General features: G+C 49.3%; 6 protein-coding genes across 6 annotated transcripts; 3 read left to right on the top strand and 3 right to left on the bottom strand.

Annotated features, from left to right (window-relative positions):
- Positions 1-524: 524 nt before the first annotated feature.
- N7471_009766 (aminophospholipid-translocating P4-type ATPase DNF3) lies at positions 525-5,426 on the top strand (the record flags this gene model as incomplete). The annotated part of the gene is made up of 1 exon (XM_057282485.1): positions 525-5,426. One exon carries the CDS (start codon positions 525-527, stop codon positions 5,424-5,426), a length of 4,902 nt encoding a protein of 1,633 aa, XP_057133368.1.
- A 1,164-nt stretch (positions 5,427-6,590) lies between these two features.
- On the bottom strand, positions 6,591-8,432 carry N7471_009765 (uncharacterized protein; the record flags this gene model as incomplete). Its single annotated transcript, XM_057282484.1, has 1 exon — positions 6,591-8,432. One exon carries the CDS (start codon positions 8,430-8,432, stop codon positions 6,591-6,593), a length of 1,842 nt encoding a protein of 613 aa, XP_057133367.1.
- An 898-nt stretch (positions 8,433-9,330) lies between these two features.
- Positions 9,331-11,132, top strand: N7471_009764 (Zn(II)2Cys6 transcription factor; the record flags this gene model as incomplete). Its single annotated transcript, XM_057282483.1, has 6 exons — positions 9,331-9,343; positions 9,390-9,788; positions 9,846-10,150; positions 10,205-10,338; positions 10,396-11,032; positions 11,085-11,132. 6 exons carry the CDS (start codon positions 9,331-9,333, stop codon positions 11,130-11,132), a joined length of 1,536 nt encoding a protein of 511 aa, XP_057133366.1.
- Positions 11,133-11,263: 131 nt separating this feature from the next.
- On the bottom strand, positions 11,264-12,259 carry N7471_009763 (Glucose/ribitol dehydrogenase; the record flags this gene model as incomplete). The annotated part of the gene is made up of 4 exons (XM_057282482.1): positions 11,264-11,475; positions 11,558-11,709; positions 11,770-11,970; positions 12,042-12,259. 4 exons carry the CDS (start codon positions 12,257-12,259, stop codon positions 11,264-11,266), a joined length of 783 nt encoding a protein of 260 aa, XP_057133365.1.
- A 253-nt stretch (positions 12,260-12,512) lies between these two features.
- N7471_009762 (uncharacterized protein) lies at positions 12,513-14,761 on the bottom strand (the record flags this gene model as incomplete). Its single annotated transcript, XM_057282481.1, has 10 exons — positions 12,513-12,703; positions 12,759-12,843; positions 12,902-13,018; positions 13,074-13,160; positions 13,234-13,349; positions 13,408-13,533; positions 13,589-13,816; positions 13,935-14,107; positions 14,168-14,354; positions 14,452-14,761. The coding sequence occupies 10 exons, from the start codon at positions 14,759-14,761 to the stop codon at positions 12,513-12,515; spliced, it is 1,620 nt and encodes a 539-aa protein (XP_057133364.1).
- A 1,844-nt stretch (positions 14,762-16,605) lies between these two features.
- On the top strand, positions 16,606-18,426 carry N7471_009761 (MFS transporter; the record flags this gene model as incomplete). The annotated part of the gene is made up of 5 exons (XM_057282480.1): positions 16,606-16,782; positions 16,846-17,275; positions 17,337-18,115; positions 18,172-18,270; positions 18,322-18,426. The coding sequence occupies 5 exons, from the start codon at positions 16,606-16,608 to the stop codon at positions 18,424-18,426; spliced, it is 1,590 nt and encodes a 529-aa protein (XP_057133363.1).
- Between the last annotated feature and the right edge of the window lie 83 nt (positions 18,427-18,509).

Below are 18,509 nucleotides of genomic sequence, written 5' to 3'. Positions count from 1 at the left end.
TTTTAGACGTCTGGGATTTTCCAATGTCCACTTAACTCCAATTTTATTATTATATTGCTGCCTATCATATCCTTGTACGGAGTATGTTCTTCTAGATATCGCCAGTTGGCACACTAGGCCGTTTTGGGTTTACACCATTTCCCTCTAAACTTGGTCTGGGCTACTCCTGGTCTCTCTCTCTGGGTTTTTTACTCTTAGTCCCTCTTAGTCCTCTTGGCCTTTCTTTTTCTCTTCTACAGGACACAATCTTTGCGCCCTTCATTTCTATCCTTGCGTCCGCCGGGAGTACTTTCGTTTGCTCAACCCTCGCAACACCTTCTTTTTACGACAGGGGAAAACGTCTCCCCCGCTAAAAGAACAGCATAAGAATGACTGTCTGATCAGTGCATTCAATCGAATACTTCAGTTTACATTTAAGGGGGAAAACTAGCAGAGGAAGGATCCAACAGTCTCGGAGGGAAAAAAAAAATACCGAGATCGTCGGGTCTGTCCCGCTCACTTGCGCCAGGAATTCAGCTATCGTCATGTCCAACGATAAACCTACAGAACCTACAGAGGACACCCAACCTGATCAGAACGATGTCCTCCGACGCCCATCTCTTGTGTCGTCACGAACCCTCTCCGACTCCGGGCGGCGGATCTCCTCCCAGCATGTACGCTTCTCAACCGATCTCGATCGCGAGTCGGCCGAGGAACAACAGCAGACAAATTGGGACCGCGGCCTGACCATCGACACGGCGCTGGCGCCTCCATCTGTTCGACCCGCTCCCTCACCCACCTCTCCGCTCTCACCTCCCAATGCGACACAAAATGCGACCCTCTCCCCAGTTCCCCCGCCGAGTCCTGAGTCCGCCGGTCGGTCTCGGTCGCGAAATCGTGGATACTCGCTCCGTCGCAGCATATTTAATAAGACCATCAACTCGACGGAGAAGGATGATCTCGCCCTGGCTGAGCTGGGTGAGGTCAAGGAGGCCTCGTCTGATGTGACTCTCGCCCAGGCCCCGGCTGCTGAGACGCTCACTGCTGCCGATGAGAAGCATGCTCTGAGTGTTGCGCCGACTGCGACACTCGACTCAACCCATAAGGACGATGCTTCCCCTTATGTCTCCTCTGATCCTTCGGAAAAGGGTCTCAAAGAACAGTTCTCCGTGTCTGTGGCCCAGGAGAAGTGGCTCCAGAAAAAGGCGACTACTGCAGTGGCTGTCGCACGTTTCCAGGCTGTTATGACGTCTATCCAGAAGTTTATTCTGCGCATCCAAGATATTCCTCCTACTAAGGATGGGCGCCATATTGACTTGAATCCGTCTATGGTAGGTTCTATGATTGATGAGCGCACCCAGAAACCTTATATCGGTAACTTCATTCGTTCGAGTCGTTACAGTCTCTGGAGTTTCTTCCCCCGCCAATTCTTCGCCCAATTCACCAAAGTCGCCAACTTCTACTTCTTGATTGTCGCCATCCTGCAGATGATCCCTGGCTTGAGTACAACTGGAACATATACAACCATTGTTCCGCTTCTGATCTTCGTTGGTATCTCAATGGGCAAGGAAGGATTTGATGATTGGCGCCGGTATCGCTTGGACAAGGAAGAGAACAATCGGGATACTTGGGTGCTCCGCCCAGGTCACGGCACCATCCAGGACGGCGCCTCCATGATAAGCAACGCTCAAGATTGGGAGCGGATCAAGTGTGAGGAAATTCGTGTTGGGGATGTTATTAAACTTGTGCGCGACCAACCGATTCCCGCTGATATCGCTCTCCTCCACGCCAGCGGACCCAACGGCGTCGCTTACATTGAGACCATGGCTCTCGACGGTGAGACAAATTTGAAAAATAAGCAGCCTTGCCAGCCTGTATCCAAGGTGTGCTCGACTGTGGAGGACATCAACAGCAATTCCTTGCACTTTGTCCTTGAGGACCCCAACTTGGATCTATACAAGTTCGACGGTCACGTCACCGTCAATGGCCAAGAGAAACTGCCCTTGACCAACAATGAGATCGTTTACCGTGGCAGCATCCTTCGCAACACTGACCGCGCTCTGGGTATGGTGATCTATACTGGCGAGGAGTGCAAGATCCGCATGAACGCCAACAAGAACCCGCGAATCAAGAGGCCCGCTCTCCAGGACAAGGTCAACCGCGTGGTCATGTTGATCGTGGTATTGGTCGTTATCCTGGCTGTTATCTGCACTGTGGCCTACAAGTTCTGGTCCCAGGACGTGGAGCAACATTCTTGGTATCTTGACAATGCTAGTGTCTCCTACGGCCCAATCTTCACTTCGTTCCTGATCATGTTCAACACCATGATTCCCATCTCCCTCTACGTGAGTATGGAAATCGTCAAAGTTGCCCAGATGCTGCTCTTGAATGATATCGACATGTACGATCCGGAAACCGACACCCCGCTCGAGGCGCGCACATCCACCATCAACGAGGAGCTCGGTCAAGTCAGCTACATCTTCTCCGACAAGACTGGTACCCTGACAAATAACTCCATGCGCTTCCGCAAGATGAGTGTGGCTGGAACCGCGTGGTTGCACGACGCCGACCTCCAGGAGGAGGCTGCTCGTGCAGGCGATCACACCAAGTTGATTCACAAGAAGCGGAGCACAAAGGGGAAAAAGGCAATGGGCCGCAAGTCCAATGTTTCCGAGGCTCAGATGCCCCGTCCGTCGAATGTTTCTGGCCCTCTTGATCCTCTCCGTCAGTTTGGCCGCTCGGCTACTACATACCGCACTGAAGAGATGCTCGAATATATCCAGCGCAAGCCATATACCATCTTTGCCCGAAAGGCGAAATTGTTCATTCTGTCCATGGCCTTGTGTCACACTTGCATTCCCGAAAAAGACGCGAACGGAAACACCACCTTCCAGGCTTCCTCCCCGGATGAGCTAGCTCTTGTTCTTGCAGCCCAGGAACTCGGATATCTCGTCGTGGATCGCCAATCAAACACGTTGACCATCCGCACACAACCAAACGGACCAGACGAAGCCACCAGCGACGAAGTCTACGAGGTCATGGACGTTATCGAGTTCTCAAGCGCGCGAAAGCGCATGTCAGTCGTTGTTCGCATGCCTGACCAGCGAATTTGCCTATTCTGCAAGGGTGCCGATACCACGCTGATGCGTCTCCTGAAGCAAGCCGATTTGGCACACGAGAAGGCGACTGAGATCGAGCGCCGTGCAAGCCGACGCAAGAATGCCGAGGTGAACCAGGCCATCCGACGTAATAGTGAGCACCACAGCCGGAAGAACAGTGGCGTTCGGAGCAGTATGACCCGACCTAGTTTCAACCGTCGGCGTTCGTCGATCACTGGCCAACAGGGTTCGGCTCTTCGAGCCAGTATCGATGTTTGGCTGCGCGACCGGGAGACCGATGGTGGTATGCGGAACAAAGAGGCTGATAGTGAGTACTACAGCCCTCGGCCTTCGGCGCAGATGGGCAGACCCTCGGCTGCGATCTCGGACTCTGGCAGCTCTACGAATGGCGAAGACGATGAGGATCTTGTGGAGGAGGCACTGGTTGTCAACGAGGCGGCTATTTTCGAGCGCTGCTTCCAGCATCTGAATGACTTTGCCACTGATGGCCTGCGGACTTTGTTGTATGGCCACAGGTTCTTGGATGAAGCGACCTACACGAACTGGAAAACTGCCTACAACGAGGCTTGCACTAGCCTCGTTGATCGACAGCAGAAGATTGAAGATGCTGGCGAGCAGATTGAGCAGCAGCTTGAGCTTACTGGCGCCACTGCTATTGAGGATAAGCTGCAAAAGGGCGTGCCGGAGGCTATTGACAAACTGCGACGAGCCAATATCAAGATGTGGATGTTGACTGGTGATAAGCGGGAGACTGCTATCAATGTCGGCCACTCGTGCCGCCTTGTCAAGGAGTACTCGACACTGACTATTTTGGATCACGAGAATGGCGACGTTGAGCAAACGATCACGCATCTTATCGGGGAGATTACCGGTGGCCGTGTGGCACATTCTGTGGTTGTGGTTGATGGCCAGACGCTGTCGTTGATCGAAGCGAATGATGTCGTACGTGAACAGTTCTTCCAACTGGCCGTCAAGGCAGACTCCGTCATCTGTTGCCGAGCGAGCCCGAAGCAAAAGGCCTTCTTGGTGAGATCAATTCGCAAACAGCTCACCGACGCAATCACGCTTGCCATCGGAGATGGCGCCAACGATATCGCCATGATCCAGGAGGCCCATGTGGGTATCGGAATCACTGGAAAGGAGGGATTGCAGGCAGCTCGTATCTCGGACTACTCGATTGCGCAGTTCCGCTTCCTTCTCAAGCTGCTTCTGGTGCATGGCCGGTGGAACTACATGCGTGCTTGCAAGTATACACTCGGCACGTTCTGGAAGGAAATGTTGTTCTATCTGACTCAAGCGCTGTACCAGCGCTTCAACGGCTACACTGGCACCAGTTTATACGAGCCGTGGAGTCTGAGTATGTTCAACACGCTTTTCACCTCGCTCGCTGTCATCTTCCTGGGTATCTTCACCAAAGACCTCTCAGCATCAACACTGCTAGCCGTGCCGGAGCTCTACACCAAGGGTCAAAACCACGGCGGCTTCAATATCCGGCTCTACCTAGGCTGGTCATTCATGGCGACCTGCGAAGCAGTGATAATCTTCTTTACGATGTGGAGTCTCTTCGGCCTTGCGAAAGTCAATCCCAGCGATAACGACATCTTCTCTATGGGTCTACTCACCTTCTCCGCGTGCATCATCGTCATCAACGTGAAACTCCAAGCCCTGGAAGTCCATAACAAAACCTACATGTCGCTAATCGTAATCATAATCTCTGTCGGCGGCTGGTTCATGTGGGATCTAATCCTCGACCGCCAATACACAATGGCCTCCGGCAAAGGCATCTACTTCGTTCCCTCCAACTTCATCCACCAGTCCGGCCACAACCTCCTCTTCTGGACCGTCCTCCTCCTCTCCGTCTCAGGAGTCCTGCTCTTCGAATTCACAGTCTCAACTCTCCGCGCCCTCTTCTTCCCAACAGACGTCGACCTCTTCCAAGAATACGAACAAGACCTCGACATCCGCAAGCGCTTCGAAGAAGCAGCAGCCTCAGAACTCCAGCAGGGCTGGGACCACGGTACCAAGAGATCAAGCTTCGAGATCGCCCGCGATAACGCCGAGAAGGCTGAGATGGACGCTCGCGAACGCCACGTCCGCGAGCTGCTCGCCCGCCCCCGCGTCATGGATACTAAGGAACTCGAGCTCGAAAGCGCCAGCGCGACGGTTAGTCATAACAGCAGCGTGCCGAGTCGCAATGCTGAGACGGACCGTGGTCGCCAGTCTGGCCTCCTCTGTCCGGAAGACGCTAATGTGCGTCGGCGCTCCGTTGAGATCCAGGAGCTCTTTACTAAGGGCTATGGTGCTGTGCGCAAGGGCCAGCTCAAATGATTGAAGATTGAAGATTCGATTTGTATATGTATGACGGGACTGTTTTTCCTTCCTTTTTTTCCTTTTCTTCTGATGTTAAAATTTCTTTTTTCATCCACGGTCTTTCTCTCATAGCGATTGGATCTGCGATTCCTGTCCATTCACTTATCATGCGATCCCCTCGGGCATCGAATGGCGTTGGTTTGAATTTTGAATTTGGCTGTCCACTTTCGTGGTCTCCTTCCTTTTTGTTCGCTGTTCGGTCTGTTGCACAGTCGGCCGTCAGTTCCAAGATACCCCGACTCATATCGTTGGCTGGTTTTTCGCGTTACATATCGGGTTCTCGTTGCATACGTGTGATTCCCCCTTTTTTTTTTCTTGCAGTTGAGGCACAGTACATATTTCCTGCCTCGCTGAGTTATTTTTAATTTAAAGATTTGACAGTGTTTGCTTTGTTGGTCTTGTAGGTTTCATTATAGTATGGATATCTTATAGTAGTCAATAAAATGTCCGATGAGGCGAAGTTCATTCAACACCTGGGCAATACGGCATCGACCCCGACGGATGTATAACTTCGACGAGAAAGTTTTCGCGATGGGTTTAACCACGACCGCAAAAGTAGTTATAAAAGCTGAAACTACCGGTCGAAGATCCCTTTTACAACCCGGAAATCGCGAGTGGGTTACCGCGATTGAGTCAATTTAAATTAGGGTTTAGGGTGTCAGATTATCCTGCTCACGCTAGATTGCTACAACACGGATCAAAGAGGTCCGAATATGACGCGAAATGAATGATAAGTCACAATCTAAACTATACCTGTACGACACTTAATAGCTTTGTTCTATTTAGGCGCCTGAGGCAGGCGCTTCGCGCACTACCCTTTCCATCGCGCCCTTTGTTTTCGTCTTCCTCTCTTCCCTTTTCCTCCCCGTTCTTGATACTTTAGTTGAATGCATTTTTTTTGTTGATCGACTCGGCCCGTAACACCTTGCCCATATAGCCTTGTGAGACTCTGTGTTGGGCTGAAGATGAGCGATGAACTATATACTTGAAGGGGACTGCTTTCAAAGTCCAACTCACTTTATCTTTGCAGGTTAGGAAGACCATAAAGACGCTTTTATATGTCTAATGCACTCGCAATTTACTGCACACTATTATCGTCAACTATTGTACTCCATTTTGGCCTCATATCCAAGCAACCGAATTCCTATCCGATCCTGTATCCTCAATATCCTCTTTCGAGTCATCTAGCATGGGTTGAAAAACAATTTCCCCATGATCCCACGATTCCTGGCCCTTTCTCCAAAGCACCGGAACCCTACCAAGATCCTTACATTTCACCTGCTCAACATACTCTGCAACACCCTTCCCACCCTTAGACGCACCCACAATCAATGCTCGATTATCCTGATAATCAAAAAACGGAAGATCCTTCCACCATCGCATTCGAAGGCCCTCCCCGATAACCAGAAGCGCAATCAAACCCGTGATCACCGCACTGGCAATAACATAAGCCCGCGATCCGACGCGTAGAGCAGAGACCTGGACCACGACAGGCGTCGACTTCCTGAATTCACTAACCACCAATTGAGCCGACGCATATGCAACCAGCATATCGTCGACCAAGGATGTAACTGCGTTCTCCATTCCCTTCATCACGATCTGCGTCTCCGATAGATTCCCACCAGCGACGGATGTGCGGTAATCACTAATGCTAGCATTAAAGGCATCACCAAGCGTCGAGCGATAGTAACTGGTCAGATCGTTGGAGATGAGTTCGAGTTGTCGCATGACGATGTGGGTTATGTTGTGATGGGGATCGATATCAAGGACCGGGCCAACTGATAATAATTCAGATTGAGTTAATTTGCTAACGGTGATGTTCCGTCCTTGGATGTCGACAGAGACATTAAATAATGCCGGGTTGAATGTGACGGCACACTGGACCTGATTCAAATTCTTGTAGTAATTCCCTGCGGTGATGGCCACGTAACGCTTCGCAGTGTATTCGGTGGGAACCGCCGATACCCCTAATGCAACTATTGCCTCGTCGCCTCGACCAATGTAGACCGAGTATTCGGGACTGCTAAGGTTGCTGTCGGGAAGGAGCCCGCGAGCTGCGTAGAGAGTGGTCTGTGGAAGGACTTGGAGTACAAAGTTCGAGCTGGTATTGTATATGCAGTCAACGGAGGCGTCCAGGCCAACTTCGTTGAAGGTATAGTTTCTTGCGTGGGGTATAGCGACGATATTATCGTCGGAGAGGCCAGCACTTGCGCCAACTCCGTAAGACCGGCCGTGATAATTGTATCGAGTGTTGTCTATTTTGGGGTGATTGCGAACGCCGCCGTTGATTGGGGAGGCGGAGTTCATGGAAGATAGCAATGAGCCCAGCAAGGCCATGCCTACTGAGTAGCTGAAGTAACCCTTTGTCTCACGAATTGACAAGCCTGTCTTGTCGATCTGGGCTGGGTATTCTTTGATTAAACTTATGTTGGACCAATCTGGAATGAGCAGGGAAGAGGGTTGGGTGCCGATAGCATCTGCGGGTGTCAAAGCACCAGTCCATAGTGCTGATATGACAGCAGACAGATTGGCAAAAAGCACTGTGATGACAATCATCCAGAAAGGTAGACAGAAGTTGTTCGTTGGAGTGGACAGTGCTGACCAGAACCCAAGCACGTTCAGGGAGACTGGAGATTGTGTAAATCGAATGCGAGTTGTCAAGTTGATCAGGCGACAGAGTGCGAAGACTTCGATGGCTGCCAGGATTGCACCGAAAATCTGGACTGCTGTCTGGACTGATGTTCGATATGTATTCACAAAAGCATAAAGGTTGTCTGGAAGATGCCAGCTGGAGGCATCACTGTATACCAAAAGAATGCTCAGCGTCAAAGGGATAATGAGAAGAACAAATAGAAGATGCTCGATCCAGGAGTTGGATGGGGGTTGTTGGTTGTCATGGTCTTTGTTGCTTTTCGATGAGACAATTAAGTGTTTGTTCTCACCCAGGTGTCGATTTAGTCGCATGGTCCAAATAAATATTTAGACAGAGGTATATTAAAGTTGTATTATAATATTAAAAAAAGAAAGAGTCGCGCTCAGATTCCGTCAAGACGGAGATGCATTGGGTATTTAGAGTCAGTCCAACGGGGAATCAACGTCTCAGGCAAGGCGCCGGAAGCTTTATAATGCAATCCATCTACCGAATCACAGCAATCTCAGATCTGCATGGCTGATTCTCAAGGACCGGAGTCTCTTAGGGTCAAATGGCAGAATTTCCTTCCTACACCAGAAACGGGAGCCGAGAATGATCAAGCCTCACTTGCTGAGAGTAGAGAATCCTAAAGATAGTCATTCTTGTGACTAGGTGCATATGATGAAACGACACTAACATTGCGATATGCTAGCACCCGGGCATCGCCATAGGTGGCGCGCTCTGCCAAGATCCATGAGCCCAGTGTCTTGCCGCCACGCTAGTCAATCCCAGCGCGTAGAGAAAATATACTCATAGTGGAAGTGGAACCAGAAAATTCCAAAAAAAAGCTCGATGATATACGGTCTCTATGAAGCAAGGATGAAAGATGTAACTCGTCGTGACGAGGTTGGCCGACGTCGGGATCCTGGTTGTTGGAGGCCTGATAAACAAGGCCACAGCACGCATTGTGCGTCATTCAACCACCCTTGTGCTTCATACATAAGGAGAATTAGAGTCGAAAACACGACACCAGTTCACTAAATGCCATTTAGAACCATATAAGGAAAACGAAATTGACAATCACCAAGTGACAATGGAGACCGTCACGTGGGGTTATCCCCGGCCTTCTTTTTGCCGTTGACCCCATTCTCATTTCTCCTCTGCCATCGTAGGTTGAGTTTCTCGGAAAATACATTTCTTCAACATCCTTGTAATCTAGTGAGAGAGGATATGCCCCCGGGAGGTTTGTGAAACATACACCAAGAAGTTGCGGCTCTAACGATCACCAGGCCCGGCTTGTATAACATGCCGTGAAAAGTGTCGTAAATGCGACCGCACAAAACCCGTTTGTCAAAGATGCATCACCAAGGGCCTTGAGTGCAAAGGATATCCGGATAAGTTCCGTTTTGCGGGGCTAGCAACCCGGGGAAAGTGGAAGAACAGGGCCGTCCCTGCTGTGAGCCGTGACCATGCTGTCCTGGCTCAGCCGGGCAGTAAAACCGATCATCCAGATGCCAGCCGTGAAGACTCAGATCAGCAGCATTCAAGTGCTTTGGCCTCGTGCGAGGATCAGAATATTGAATCACCAATGGCACTCCTCGACCATCCCTGGCCACAGCCGGAAGGGGGAGCTGTGGAGTTGGACGATTTATTAATGCTAAAAGGGACGGAGCTGTTGTTGACACATTGTGTGCTTACTTTCTCCTCGGTATTTAATCAACCTTGACTGACTGCAAAATATCTAGATGACCAGGTCATATGTCCACATCAAATCGCTCTTCCAGCTGGCGCGGACAACCCATATCAAATTTATGTTTTGCCGCTAGCATACGAACAAATAGGCCTTCTGTATGCAGTTCTAGGTCTTACCGCATGCCACCTGGGAATAAAGAAAGAAGATGTATATCTGCGAGAAACGCTGGCTGTTGAATATCGAGTCAGAGCTATACGCTGTCTTGGAGAAACTCTCCGAGACGGGATATCTGGCGAGCTGGATGAAAATGAACGCGATGGGATTTTCGTTACTATTCAGATACTGTTACTCCAGGATGTGAGTTGACAATCTTCCATTTTGACAAGAACTAATGGCTGAATCTGGATGAAGATTTTCGAATCGGGCATCTCTACCCACGGAGTTCACATTACGGGTGCGCTATCTATTTGCAACCAGTTGCGCTTGTGTCATACCCTATCCAGAGAGAGTGAAAGAACGATATTCTTCTTGGGGAATCTAGCATGGCAAGTTCTCTCATCTCGTTTCCAGTTTTTGGATCCTAGTTCCTGACGTCCTATCAGGCTGGACATCATCCGTTCACTCGCAGATCCACGACGACTATGCTTCTCCCCCGAGCTTCGAGAAGCCGTAGCCACTTTAAGCGACTTGAAATTCGAGCGGGTCAATGGCTGCCCACGCGAGATGTTCCTGATAATGGGCAACGTCATGGAGCATGCCAAGGCGCATGCGACGGGCAAGATCGAAACGCCAGAATACGAGCGGCTTCTCCATGCTTGCCGGTACAAGTTCTACTCATGGCGTTTGAAGACTGACAGCTATCCAAACGACGATCCTCGCTGGCCTGCAGTGGCCGAGGCATTCCGTCACGCATGCATACTGCATACATCTCGCTTGCTGGATATGACCCAACCGGCTGAAGCGCCAATAATACAAAATTCGGTTACAGCAATCCTGGACTCCCTAGCAGAAATACCCGCAGAATGCCGTCTGATCGAGCTGGTGGTCATGCCACTGTTCATGGCTGGGGCTGATGCTTTGTCCCCTTACGCTCGGCATTATGTTCTTCTGCGATTCGAACATGTCCGGTCTCATGGTGGGGTGGCTAATCATATGTCGATTTCTTTGCTCAAATCTGTTTGGGATGGTCGGGGTAGACAGGCGAAACATGACAGCAGCAATATTTCATGGGTGTGGTTTGTGAGTTACCTTCTCTATGGGATATTTACTTGATCTTGGCTGACTTCTGCAGACTCGCGACTCGGAGTCGGAGCGGCAACATGACTATCTTATTATATAAATCCATCCAATACCTTTGTGCATTTAATCTCGTGATTCTTTTCCGAGGTGTTCAAATTATTGAATTGATTCAGCTATTCAACGTCTCAATGGCCGCCAGTGAGTGGCAGAAACGGCTTGAAGACACATCTTTCAATCCACGTCACGAAGCATTGGGGCGAAGTCATCGAAGATCTTGCGACGCTTGTCAGCCAGGTCTTGAAAGACCTCTGTGGGTCCAACGCTCCCACCGAGAATCTCATCGCTTCCAATTTTCAAAGCTTGATAGGCATCTTCAGCATACTGCTCAACCGGCATCCCCATACCTCGCCCTTTCTCAATGCCCATATAATCGTGTAGTTCGGCTATGCGCAAGATGATGATAAGTATGATACTCATCATTCTCCATTCCACCTTTGGGGGATCTGAACTGAGATATCCACTTACTTGACACAAGAGGTGGAGCCAAGTCGATCACTTTAACATTTGATTCCCTCAGCTGGTCTCGCAGGCAGTACGCAAAAGCGTTCAACGCGGCTTTAGCGGCTGAATAGGCGGGGATTCTTGGCGCAGGCACCAGTGCTAGAAGGGATGTGGTACTGTCCAGAATAAATCAAAATGTGTCTCCAGTAGCTCTATTCCGGAAATCATGTACTAACAATATAAAACTTGTTGGAGTCGACTTGGACATTAAGAATGGAATGAATGCCTGAGTCAGAGCAACGTAGCTGATGAAATTGACGTCCATCTCTGCTCTGAAATCATCCAAGTCCCCATCCTTAGGGTCAGTCAACTTGTATTTCCGTTGAGTACCCGGATTGAGAAAGATACAGTCGACATCTGGATGTTGAGCAGTTGCACTGTTTTCAACTTCGAGTTAGCAACCCATATGTTCCCTAGATTTCATATCTCAAATTGTTTGCCAACTGACTCTGAGGCAAATTGGGGAGCTCCGTCAATATCGCTGACATCATAAGTCATTGCGGAGGCTTTTTCCTCGCCGTGCTTTGCAATGAATTCGTCGAGGCGCTGTTTCCGCCGTCCTACTGCAGTCACTTTGATCCCGGCCTGTATAAAACGATCGGCCATCGCTCTACCGATTCCAGATGTAGCTCCGACGAGCAAGACGTGCTTGTATGGGAATACCATCTTGAGATGAGATCCGATAAACCTGAATGGGTTTATCCAAGGAAGAAAGTATTGGATTTAGGTTGGTGAGTGGTGGTTAGAGCTCAAATTAACTGTTGAACTCATCAAGCGGTGTGTTTACATGCAGGTCGAGAGAACCCCGCAGTATCTATCTACGTACGAGGTACACGAAGGCTTTCAATGTGTCTGCATGTTGTATTCCGGTTTGATTTTTCAAATACTAACATATCCAACGTTAAAGTGCTGATTTGAATTAATCCAGGTCAACATTTTTGACCCGAGAAGTGCTAGCCACTTTACCAACATCCTCTCTAGATTCCACCGATGTATCTCCCTCTATAGAGGATGACTCGAGGGGGTCAATAGCCGAGAGATCCGCCTCTGCCTTTGCTGCTTTTTTCCTATCGCGCCACAAAAGGAATTGAACAGTTGCGGTGGCCAAGACTGGAAAATTATTGTCAGTGGGAAGTGAGACTCGAACGGAGAAAGGGTTTCTTACTGAGCAAGACTTGAAGTACGATCGACCAAGTGTATCCCTTGGGAGCACGGGGGAATGCCGTGGTTTTCCACACAAAGTTGGGAGCCTTTGTTCAAGCTTATTAGTATGTACCTCGAGGTGAAGGAAGAGAAGAGGAGACTCACGACAGCTTGTACAACATAAGCAAGGTCATTAGCCATCGCAACAAGCAGCGCTCGCTTTTCTGTGTCGTCGGAGCAGATCTCGTTGATCCAACTCAAGATTAGAGGACCGGCACCACCCTAAAAGTACTGTCAATATGTGACGATTAGACACTTCACGGGATTGCAGACTTACGCCAATATTACTCAACCAATAAATAACCATACGGCCCTTGAGATTTGTGTAAAACGGCATCTTCATCATGAGGGAGGCGAAAATGATCTGTGGAATAGAAGTAATTGTTAGCTACCGTAGCATGAAAATCATTTGACCGATATAGCTTCTCATGACTTACAGTAGTAAAGGCGCCGATGTAAATAAATGGCCAGCGAGCGCCACGGCACGGCCCATCGGACAACCAACCCCAAATCAATGCCATGACAATGAGTACACCGGTCGTAGGGAGAGGCACTTGTATATAAAGTTAGCCTTATTTTTGGTAAGATGAACAACCTGAAGTCGAACTCACAGTTATTGATCTGTGCGACAGTGTAAGTTGTCCCGGGGAGGGGAGCAGGGTGGGCATTAAAACTTTTCAGCCAATAACCTATAGCAGGTTGAGGGATGCCATTGTTCCAAAGGATGTATAGCAATGCTGTGGGAGATTGTTAGTAGGGTTCCAGGAAGGGAAGACATGGAGTACGACTCACGAAGAAGATAAGTATGCCAGCTCAGCAGAATTCCTTTCGCCTTTGCCTTAGTCCAAGGCTTCTTGCCAGCACGTCCAATATTCTGCATTCTCTTGATTGACAGAAGATGCTCCTCTTCTGTCGTCCACCATGTCTTTTTGCCGCTTTGTGGTAGATTAGGGAAGAATATATATCCAGCGAGCGCAAGCGGTAGCGTAATGATACCGTCAATAATAAAAAGCCAACGCCCTATTCTCATCAGTCAGCGGTGGTGTCCTTTGCTTTTGCTTGGTTTGAGGTGAAGGGGTAGGATGACCGAATCCAAGAGCCAGGAGAGGGAAAAACGAAAAGGATTGCGGTCACATACATCCAGCGTAACCATGTGTCCCATTTAAGTTTGTATAAGCAGCGGCCTGGAGGAAACCGCTGAACAATGTGCCAACTGAGCCGGCGAGCCAGAAGATCATAGCCCGCTTTCCAATTTCTCTTGGTGTGTACCATGATCCCAGTAAGTAATGGATGCCGGGGTAGAATCCTGATCTATAACGGTGTCAGTAACTGGCCACAAACAATAAATAGAATCTCGGAATGTTGACATACTCAAAAAATCCGACAAGGAAGCGCAAAGCGTACAGAGCGTGATAGGATTTGACACTTGATGTACAAATAGTCGCGAGTCCCCAACCTACCTCCAGCGAGGGGATGACCCATCGAGGTGAGACTCTGGTTAACAACAGGTTGGATGGAATTTGGCCAATAACGTATCCGACAGTCCAAATAGACGTGCCTGTAACAGTCGTCGTTAGCAAATGCTCCGAACCTTTTCGGCTTTATCCAAAGGAAAGGCAGGAAAAAGCGGCTCCGAAGAGGGTAAAAATACATACTAGTTACTAGTTGATTCCCAAACATCTCGAGATCCTCTTCCATGCCACTGAGAAAGGCATTGTTGACATTTGATTGGTCAATATTCTTCAAAAAATATCCGATAGATGCGAACGTGAGGACGAAGGCATCTACTTTAAAAAGCATCCAACGTTGATCTGGTGGAAGATCCCATGTATCCCATACATAACTTTTCCATGACCTGACAGGCTTTACAACTTCATCTCTCTGGGTGTTGGTGGGCTGGTTCTCCGCATCTATGCTGTACACTGAGGCGGGCGTGACTTGTCGAGAATCACCCGCGGTTCCCATTATGCTTTGGGAGTTGTGTGGCGCTGGAAAACCCCAGTGCACGGATTTATAGCTGTACAAGATCTTTTGGTGGGGATAAATCCCGGCGATTCTACTGATTTTATACAACTAGTGAAATATGTCCTCAGCGGACCTAGTAATCGCGTCAGTGGGAGGTCCTACAAGCATCCCGCTTTGATATTCGGCAGATGAGGGGAGAGATAGTCCTTAAAGCTGACACTGATCTTGATTACGTCCTATAGGTTTATCTAGCGGTCCGTGGCATACAAAAATGGCGATTATTGGGGGTGATTTTGCGCAATGCTCACGCAATTTGCTTTAAAAGTTGCAAGCTTTTATGGGGAAGGATGCACCAGACTTGCTAGTGCTCAGCCTATCTTTGAGCCAAGATACAGTTGAATTATTTTGCTGACAGAGATGGGCTTTTGTCGAGGTTACGTGCTAAGACGCAATCCCTTAGCATCTTACGTGCTACCACAACAACGCAGACTCGAATAATATATGCGACTATTAAAGAACGATGCCTTTACTTTTCCAGTTCTCAACTTGGCAGAAATTGGCAAGAAAGGGACATCTAATTCTCGGAAGTCATCTTACGTCCGGAAACAAGTACAAAGTATGTGAGATCAACCCAAACCTCAACGCGGGGGTTGATCCGGATTATTCAATCCCCAGGATAGTGACTCCAGCCTGTGAACCAAACCAATTGTCTCAAGGATAAGTAATAAGTTCATGACCATCCTCGCACTCGGCTACCTTGTGTCTCATGGACTACCTCGAAAGGCAAAGGATCCACAGGGCAGGGGTACATCCATATTCAGGCGAACAAGCCTCCGTGCCGAGGAACGGGGATGGAATAATTACCTTAATTGCACTACTCCGTCCGCAGAGCTCTTTTGCTATTGCTGTGACATTGATAGATGACATGGCCCAATCGGTCTCATCTTTTTCTAAGCACCCTCACGTGGAACCCCAGGAATGGCTGTGCGGTTCTCTCGAATATGAAGATGAAGATATCCTCAGAATATGGCTCGATAAAAGCACTGTTTCTATCGTCCTATGACATATTGCATCGGAATTGTCAATTGGAAAGTTCATTCCATACGCGATTGAATATTTGTTTCACTGCCTGAGGCCTCAAGACGTGCGTGTATGCCTTAGGAGTCAGGCCACGCAGATATTTTGAGATAACTAGTTAACTAGTTAACTAATCTCCAACACACTTTTCCTACTAAACAATATTAAACCAACTCCTCAAATATACACTAGACCTATCATGTCATCATGTCAAGTAACAAGTGTTCATCCAGATATTCCCCGAATCCTGGCATCGCATCCCAGCGCATTGGTAAAACCCGTGCGAATCGGGACTAGCGTTATTTCCCCTCCAACCCTTCTCTGCGAGTCATAACTGCGGGTGTAGGCTCGTGCGCCAATTCCCGCGGCTTCACAACATTCCAAGATTGCCTTTGAAAGGGCTATAATTTGACCATACCAAGATCAAAGTTCCCTCCAGGGCTTGCTCACCTGGGCAGGTGTTACAGATGGCCTTGGATAATCAAGGTTGCCATGCCCTGGTTATCGACAGCGTTCAGCTCCATGGCCACATCAAATCTCGTGGCGCTCGACCTCGATAAAGACCAGATCCAAACTAATGAAGAAATATGTATTAACCGGATTAGTGCTTGCGGACGCTTATCCCACTTCCAGGGGTGGACCCTGCCCCTCGTGGCATCAAACTTCCTTGTCTGCCCTTCCTTCCTCTTCTCTTGACAGTTGCGACAACATCTTCTCTTCTGCCGAAAATTCAGAGGAGTTCGGAGAAACGTCACCACTCGATACCGATGGATGCTCAAAATCCCCCCAGCTCAATTGTCCCTACAGGCACAGCGGGCAAGGACAAACACCTGGCGAACTCGTTGCTAGCGGAGGAAAGATCGATTCAAAATGGAGACCAAGATATCCTAAAGGGGGAGAATGTGGACGAGGTTCTTGCTGCCAAGATGACGCTTATCAATGATGTGGGAAATCAATCCTCGGACCATGAAAGAGACAGCCAATTAACCCGAGGACCTTGTGTATAGACCATTGATGAGATTGGTTTCACACCTCACCACTGGAAATTATTCTGCCTGAACGGATTCGGATATGCAGTCGACTCGCTCATTCTCTTAATTCAGTCCATTATTTCGACCCAGGCCAGGTTGGAGTTTAACCCATCATATTCCACCGGGCTCACCATCGCGGTTTATGTGGGTATGTTGGTGGGTGCAATCTTTTGGGGCTTTTCGGCAGACATTATCGGCCGGCGGTTCGCCTTCAACTTCTCCCTGTTTATTTCATCGGTATTCACTATCGTCGCGGGGGCTTCCCCCTCTTGGGTCACTCTGGGTTTGTTTGTCTGCTTAAGTGCATTTGGTGCTGGGGGAAACTTAGTTCTAGATACCACGGTCTTTCTCGAATACCTTCCCAGCAAGGAGCAATGGCTGTTGACACTCATGGCGGCCTGGTGGGGTGAGCTTAGACTCCCCAGTGAACCACCTGTTGAAAGTATGAACTGACTCACAATATCTAGGTCTGGGTCAGCTCATCGCAGGTCTGTTTGCGTGGGCCTTTCTTCCCGACTTCTCCTGTAGCGACGCAGCCACATGTACTCGTGACAACAACCAGGGATGGCGTTATGTGTGGTACACATCCGGCGCCTTGGTGTTCGTTCTCTCCGTCCTCCGTGTGACCATCATCCGCCTTGAAGAAACCCCCAAGTTCCTTATTTCCGAAGGCAAAGACGAGCAAGCAGTACGCGTTCTACGCAACATCGCCGATAAATACGACCGCCCATGCAGCCTCACCACCGAGCGGCTTCAGGCATGCGGGCAAACTGCTCGTCGCGGATCCCCGGGGTCTGGCTGGTTTATGCGGCTCATCTCCCCGAGTGAAGTGTTCTTCCATCTCCGTGGACTCTTCGCAACTCGCAAAATGGCCCTATCGACGACCCTAGTCTGGCTCTCGTGGCTTCTCATCGGTCTCGCCTATCCGCTTTACAATGTGTTCCTCCCCACCTATCTTGCGTCGCGTGGCGCAAGCTTTGGAGAGAGTAGCCCGTATATTACCTGGCGGAACTACGCCATCAACAATACATGTAGCATCCTCGGTCCTATATTAGCGGGATTCATGTGTCGCTCGCCCTGGTTTTGGGGCCGTCGGGGAACCATGATCATCGGAGCTGTCGTCACGATGGTTTTCTTCTTCTGCTATACGCAAGTGCGCACTGCGAATCAGAATTTGGGTTTTACGTGCGCTATTTCTTTCTGCTTGAATGTTTACTATGGTACCCTCTATGCTTACACCCCCGAGGTATGTGCTTGCTCACTTTGATTAGATCTGTCATTCTGTATCTAATTGCTCGATAGGTATTTCCCTCCGCCCACCGGGGCACAGGAAATGGTGTTGCTATTGGGCTCAATCGGATCATGGGAATCATCAGTGCTGTTGTCGGCCAAGCCGCAAATGTAAGGATCTATTCTTTACTCTCTTGGAGAAAATGCTTATATTGTTAATAGATCAGCACGCCCGTGCCAATTTACATCTGCGCCGCCCTTTACATTGTGATGGCAATTGTTGCCGGAGCCTTGCCATTTGAACCGTATGGCCGACGAAGCAGCTGAAGGCTCAGCTAGGCAGGCCAGCCGTCCGTATCTCATTGATATCTAAAAGCCTCCAAAAAATATTCGCCCTCGCACCACTACAT

The sequence above is a fragment of the Penicillium samsonianum genome, assembly GCF_028829775.1.
Source record: "Penicillium samsonianum strain IBT 33392 chromosome Unknown utg000005l_segment0_segment0, whole genome shotgun sequence".
Taxonomy (NCBI): domain Eukaryota; kingdom Fungi; phylum Ascomycota; class Eurotiomycetes; order Eurotiales; family Aspergillaceae; genus Penicillium; species Penicillium samsonianum.
The sequence above is the reverse complement of the archived record's forward strand: the minus strand, read 5'-3'. Positions and strand labels throughout refer to the sequence as shown.